This window comes from Vespa velutina, chromosome 2 (assembly GCF_912470025.1).
Source record: "Vespa velutina chromosome 2, iVesVel2.1, whole genome shotgun sequence".
NCBI lineage: Eukaryota > Metazoa > Arthropoda > Insecta > Hymenoptera > Vespidae > Vespa > Vespa velutina.
Window position 1 is genome coordinate 12,022,738 of NC_062189.1, and position 7,311 is coordinate 12,030,048.

General features: G+C 28.1%; 2 protein-coding genes across 5 annotated transcripts; both read left to right on the top strand.

Annotated features, from left to right (window-relative positions):
* Positions 1-107: 107 nt before the first annotated feature.
* On the top strand, positions 108-4,736 carry LOC124947336 (tetratricopeptide repeat protein 7B). 4 transcript variants are annotated; one of them, XM_047489373.1, is made up of 15 exons: positions 108-258; positions 549-735; positions 865-1,016; positions 1,152-1,320; positions 1,590-1,772; positions 1,864-1,993; positions 2,064-2,200; positions 2,278-2,516; positions 2,605-2,793; positions 2,855-3,033; positions 3,113-3,552; positions 3,652-3,890; positions 3,955-4,059; positions 4,140-4,231; positions 4,309-4,736. In XM_047489373.1, exons 2-15 carry the CDS (start codon positions 612-614, stop codon positions 4,439-4,441), a joined length of 2,511 nt encoding a protein of 836 aa, XP_047345329.1. In that variant the 5' UTR covers positions 108-258; positions 549-611; the 3' UTR covers positions 4,442-4,736. The 4 variants fall into 4 exon arrangements, with proteins under 4 accessions (XP_047345329.1, XP_047345330.1, XP_047345331.1 ...); XM_047489374.1 differs by having other exon boundaries at positions 125-409; XM_047489375.1 differs by lacking the exons at positions 108-258; positions 549-735; positions 865-1,016 and having other exon boundaries at positions 1,178-1,320; positions 1,567-1,772.
* Positions 4,737-4,891: 155 nt separating this feature from the next.
* On the top strand, positions 4,892-7,277 carry LOC124947345 (tubulin delta chain-like). The gene is made up of 2 exons (XM_047489392.1): positions 4,892-5,339; positions 5,623-7,277. The coding sequence occupies exon 2, from the start codon at positions 5,661-5,663 to the stop codon at positions 6,981-6,983; it is 1,323 nt and encodes a 440-aa protein (XP_047345348.1). The 5' UTR covers positions 4,892-5,339; positions 5,623-5,660; the 3' UTR covers positions 6,984-7,277.
* The last annotated feature ends 34 nt before the right edge of the window (positions 7,278-7,311 follow it).

Genomic DNA, 7,311 nt, shown 5'->3' on the forward strand with positions numbered 1-7,311 from the left:
ACCAATCAATAACGTAGTGTTACATCAATACCGAGGCAAGATTCTTTTAGTCTAAAGCCATCTTACAGTGAATTATCGTACTAATATAATGTTAGTACCTATTTTGGTGATATCTAACGATTTCTTATACATTTGACGCGTGGAACTCATCATAGTGATCACATTCAAAGTTTACTTTATGGAGTAATTTTTATCAAATAGAAAAATTGTCAAGTGACCCAACTTCTCAGTGATAAGCATAATCAACTGTTTCAAATGGCAAGACTCCTTTGAGATGTCATTGTTTTTTCATTCTAATATATTATCTATTGTAAATAACGTGAGAATGCGAAGTTTCATTTAAATCTGTTCAAAGTTTTTCTTTTAATAAAGCATGTTCTTACTAATATCGTTTTATTTCGAAATTTTCGTAAGTTATCATTGAAACGTCAACAAATTTTGATTACTTTTTTTTTCATGTATTATTCTGTCTGAAAACATTCGATGTTATCGCATGACTATTATGACTCGGTCATCGGTATGACGTTATAAACCATATATATTTGCAGAATCCTGAGTAACACCCTCATTTGAATTTTCTGGGCTTGTCAAGTTCTTATATAGTAATCACAATGACTAGTAAAAAAGGACATACTCTTAGAATTGAATCTGAAATTGATAGAAATAGAGAGGAAGCTAATTGGAAGAAGGTTATAGAATTGGCGGAACATCTTAAAGCACAATATCCTAATAATGGTAAATATTTGTATTCATAAATTTAAATCTAAACATGATTATATATTTTTAAGCATTTGTACAACAAATTATTAATTGGTCCTATTATGATCTATTAATCGGAATATGATTTCTGTTTTTTCATTTCAGAATGTTTAGCAAATTTTCTCTGTGGAGAAGGAAGATTAGAAAGTTTTTTAGAACAAACACCACCTATAGATTCTAATATTACTAAGGCTAAAAGCGGATTGTTAGAAGCTAAAAGATATTTACTTCTTGCTGCAAATGAAAAGGATAAACAAGTAAGCATTCAAATAGCTTTTCTAATCCATATGGATATAATCTATAGATGTTATAATATAACATTTAATATAAGATCTCAAAATTTTTTCATTTTTTATACTTTTTTCTTTAATTACCAAATAAAATATTTTTAGGCATTAGTAGTATTAGATGCACATTTACTTCTCGGTAAACTTCATTATGCAATGGGGATGTATGAAGAAGCACTTTATCATTACCAACAAGCGGAATTACATACTCTAACAGAAAAACAATTACCTAGTAGAAGTCTAAGGATTATAGCAGAATCATATGCAATTAAAGGTTTGCAAAATGACTTTCATTTTTAAGTCAAGACTTGATATTTATTTCAAATCTGACATATTCATGCATCTGTTAGAATACATATTTTTAATTTATTAGTTTGACTTCTCTGTGGAATAAACAGGTGTGCTTGTAGTATTTATAGGGGGGAAAAAGCAGCATGTTATTATGTAAATTGTTATTTGTAGTTTTGCAAGTATTCATTTTCCAGATTTCAAAGTAACAGTTTATCAGTATTTATTCTAGCTTCTACACATTGTTCATGGTAGGTCTCTGTCTGGAAAGGTTGCCTCCAAATTCTAAGTCAAAATTTAGAATAGCAGAATGGCAAGTGGAGATGATAAAATGTTTTGTTATTGCGGGAGACTTGACTCTTGTATACCTACAAGAACAAGATAAAATTGCAATGCAACAGCAGAATGGATCTGTTACTGTAAATAGTAATAATATAGGTACTACCAAGAACTTATGAAAATACTATCAAGAAATATAATGTATTAAAATTGGATGGTGCAGTATATGATAAATTTATTGATATTATAGGATTATATACTACACAAACTTCTGTTTGTGCTACAAAGCAAATTGGTCCAATTTTAGAAACAGCATTGCAACGATCACCTTTGTTATATCTTCAGACTGGCGATGTACAAACTGCAATTTCTCGTTATAGGTATTGTTATTAATATTTCTTTAATGACTTGACTTTTTGAATTACTTAAGAAAATAAAATGCATTAACAGAGAAATTTTGTCTGCTGTGGAGACCACAGCAACGCAAAACTTGAGAGTAAAAATGACTAAACAGTTAGCTGAAGTATTGTTGCGTAAGATATGTAGTGCCGACTACAATCTTCCTGGAGGAGTAATTGATACAACTGGTCTGTATGAAAATCATACTTTATCAGATAATTATAAAATTCTAGAATTAAATATTGAAATTATTTTATATTATTAGATTCACCATGGAAACCAAAGAGATATGTAGGACTTAATATGTTCCTTCCAAAAAATGAATATGAAGAATTAATATTGTTATTGCTCATTAGCGAAGCTATGGCAGTACGTGATGCTGTATTAAGTCAGTCACCAGAATTCAAAGAAGCTAGAATACAAGCATTTGAAAATGCTACTAATATTTATGATCTTCTTACAATTATTGTTGTTAGATGGAATCAAGTGGAACTTCTGCATGAGGTTATTATTTATAATATATCGATATTTTAAAATAGAAATATTTTTTTTATTACTTTTCTCTCATAACAGTTTTATTATCTTATAACAGTCCTTTGAAAGAGCAATGAAATTTTCCCATGAAGAAGCACATACATGGACGCAATATGCTTTATGTTTAATAAGCTTAGGAAAATACATGCATGCTTACACAGTCTTGAAAGTTGTAGCTAGATTGTCATCACATAAAGTTGTGCCTTGCTTACTGGCTGCAAGATTGTGTTATGAACAATTTAGTAGGGTAAGTTAATTTATAATATTTTATAGTAATGGGTTATGTAAATGAAGTATTACCCTTTTAGGTAATGGAAGGTATTGAATGGAGTCAGAAAGCATTGCAGAGGGAAAGTGCAAGTCCTCAAGGAATGCAATCTAGGTGTCATTTGTATATTGGTATTGGCCAAAGCATACTATCTGCAAATACTACTATTAAATTGGACAAAATAAAATACACTGATGCTGCTATGGATTGTTTTCAAAAGTATAATGCACATTACTTGTATATTATTAGTCCAAATTAAATATTATTTAATACAATTATTAACTTTATAAAATTTCAGAGCACAACAATGTGATCCAAATGATCATTTAGCAGAATATTACTTGGCACATGAATATGCAATGAATAGACAAATAAACGAAGCTATGATTCACGTTAAAATAGCATTAAACTTAAGGGCAGAGCACATACCATCATTGCATTTATTGGTATTGCTATTATCTGCCAATAAACAATATTCAGAAGCATTACATTTGATCAATAGTGTATTAGAAGAGTATCCCGACAATTTAAATTTTCTTTATGTAAAGGCACATTTAGAATTAAGAAGTATTAGTGGTGAGGTAGCATTATTTACGATAAAACAAATGTTTTCACTTTGGAAAAGTTTATTTGAAGATCAAACAAATATTAATTGTAACGAACAACACAGTGAAAAACGTAGTGAGATTAGAAGCGTATGTCAATTTTTTGCATCAGAAATGTCTGATAAAGATTCCAGTAAGTATCCCAAGTAAAGCTTTTTAATATGGTATGCAATGTTTTTATTTTTTTTGTTGAAAATCTTAAGATTTACATATATAATTTTTGCAAATATAGGTTCAATGCATGCACAATCATTAGCTGCTTCAAGAGTAGAACAAGCTCTTTCAGAAGTAGCATCGTCACTAAGCTCTTTTACACCAAAACCTGGTCCACAAAGAGCTTGGGTTTTGCAATTACAAGTTTGGTTATTACTTGCAGAAGTATTTTTAGCAATGGATCAACCAAATGGTGCTATTTTATCATTGCAAGAAGCCAGTAATATATTTCCATTGAGTCATCATATTATGTACACGGTAAGATTTTAAAGAGATTGAAAGGTGCGATCGATAGTTATATAATATTTATTCTGTCCTCTAGCGTGGTTTACTACATGAATACAAATTAGAATATACAGAAGCAAAACAATGCTATCAGAATGCTGTTACGATCAATCCATCTCATGTAAAAAGTTTGCAGCACTTGGTAATAATATTAAAATGAAAATATTATATTTATTATTTTCAAATATTACATTTCAAATAATTTTTATTAATACTTTATAGGGTTTAATATATCACTACTTAGGAAATCAAAGGTTAGCAGAGAAAACATTGAGAGATGCAGCTAAAATAGATCCTAATTCTCATCAGACTTGGTATACATATATTTTTTTCACATAAGAAAATATTAACAGTCCAATTATATATAAATAAATGTTTAATAATTTTTAAGGTATAACTTGGGTAAAGTACTAGAGTCTTTAGGTGAGGTAGAAGCAGCAAGCGATTGTATGGCAACAGCATTAGAAGTAGAAACAACAAATCCTATTTTGCCAATTTTGTCAATACCATTGACTTTTGAGTGATACGAAATATGACTATATGATGGAATTTTTTAATGAAGTTATGAGCCAAGCCAGTATTATCGGCGTACATTTGCCTTCGTGTCAATAGTACCTGCTTCTATAGATACAATGTATATGTATATAAACAGATTTATTTACAAAAGGCGTTTAAATTATGCAAATAACATAAAATAATCGATGTAATAAATTCATGTAAAGTTTTTGTCTGTAAAAATTTTAAGGATGATCTATTTCAACTTATTAGGTATTGTAGCAAGGTGATACAGTTATTAAATTTAAAGAGATTATTTCGTTACCTGTTTAACTAATTATTTATAATACAATACCTTAAAAAGCGTTAACAAATTCAAGAATGTCTATGCATATACATCTACGGCCATAAATGACATATAGTGAGAGTTCCCTCTCCACACAATCAAATTATCCTTCTTATTAATCTTATTTATTCATATACGTATTTTTTGTTAATCATTTTTATTAATTATCGTTACGTATTATATACAAATATTATATTGTTAGTATCTTTATTATTTATTTAAAAAATATATAATACATACAGTAAGAGACTTAAGTATTTGTACAGTACAATATGTATTTCCATATTCTTATTATAAATACAAATATTTAAATCCCCTACTGTATATATATATCTATCTATCATTATAGTACAATCAATTATTATTTAAACAATACTGTATTTATTTAAACATTACATAGTTATTAACTTACCTCGAAAATAAAATGACTGTAATATGATATTTCTATTGAAGGAAATTTCATACTCGAAATAGTTATAGGCTGTGTTGTAAGAATGAGAAATCGAGAGACTTTGAATTACTGAGTCAGTTTTCTTTTCTATTTCAACGAATAAACATAGAAGCCTTCTCGGTCTATACTCGTATGTTTGAATAATTAATATTTTCTATTACTTTATATTTATTTAAACAATACTGCATTTGTTTAAATAATATATATTTATACGTGTTGTATTTTGAATGTAAAATAATCTCGGATCTTTCGTTCTGAAATTTTCAACCAGATGTCGTATGTAAATTTATTTTAGATATTGCAGTACTTTGAATCATGTTTATCGTTTTATTTATTTATTTTTTTATTATCATGGATTAAGAGAAATATTTTTTGTTGACAATAATTAAATACAATTAAATATTAAATTATAGCCCTAATTTCTAAGCATTCATAAACAAGTTATGTCAATATGCTTGCTCTTCAATATGGACAATTTGGAAATCAGTTAGGACATGCATTATTTTCAAAACTGTCTGCTGATATGGATGCTGAGAAAACTGGAGTGCCATATAATGTTAATTATAATTATATTGAAGAGGTATTTGATAAATGGTTTTCTGGCTTAACCAAAGATGGAAAACGATTAGCGAGAGCAATTCTTGTGGATACGGAGGAAAAAGTTATAAATAAAATAATTGATAATAAATATGAGAGCTGGACATATTGTACTAACAATGCATTTTATCAAGCTGCTGGGGGCTCTGGTAATAATTGGGCATATGGGTATATGGAAAAAGGGATTAGATTTTATGAATTAGTATCAGATACTATTCAATGTGAGATCGAGAAAGTAGACCATTTGGATGGTTTTCTTTTTCTCCTTAGTTCAGCTGGTGGAACAGGTTCAGGAATTGGAAGTCATATCATAGAATTATTACGAGAAGAATACAAAAACAAATCATTTGTTAGCACAATCATATTACCATTCCTATTTGGTGAAATGAGTACGCAGAATTATAATACTTTGTTAACTTTGGTCAAATTTTTAGACAATGCAGATGCAGTTTTTTTATTTGAGAATGAAGATATTCATTTTATGCTTAAAAATTTGTTAAACGTAGATGTTAAATTAGAAGATATTAATGATGTAATATCTAAAAATTTAAGCATAGCTTTTCAACCCATAAGTGATATGCAAAATAATTTACATTCTTTAATGGCCAAACTAGTTGTAGAACCATGTTATAAATTTGCAACTATTAAATCTGTTCCATTTTTGTCTATATTTCCTGAATATAATACAACTAATACATGGCAGTCATATTTGTACCAATTGAAACGAATGCTCAAAATATATTCTACCACCTGTAATATAAAATGTAAAAAAACAAAAAAATTATCTCGTGCATCATGTTCTACATCATCTTCATTGTATAGTCATTCAATATCAAATATTTTGATTACTCGTGGAAGTTGTACACATAAAGACATACAAACAGATGAATTACAAGAGAAATATTTATATGCAGACTGGATTACAACTGATCCATTTACGCATTTGCACCAACAACGACATATTCTAAATCATGATAAAGCCTTAGCTTTACTTTCAAATAATTCTAATATTTATCATCCAATTAATGAAGTACTAGATAAAGCTTGGAATTCTTATATACATTCAGCCTTTTTACATCATTATAAAAAATTTGGTTTAGAAGACGATGATTTTTTGAGAACGTTTGTAAAAATTGAAAATGTATTAAAAGATTACAAGGAATTAGATGGAAAATAGGCTAACGACAAATGACAGAAACCTAAAATGAAACAAATTAAAGAAATTTGATATGAAAAGAAAAAGAATTTTTATAGTATGTCTTTTGTCATTAAGATGAATAACCGTATGTAAATGTACAGGAAAAAGTGAGTTTGTAATATTGATTTTATGTATAAATTTTAGATATAAATGCAAAATACTATTTAATATAATTACTATTTAATATAAAAGTAAGACTTTTGGATATTTTTTGATTTATACAATTTATATCTTATGTTTATGTGCGAATATAAGTTCAGATTCGACAGCCTATCCATTTATTTTATTGTTTTTTAATTCGTAATTA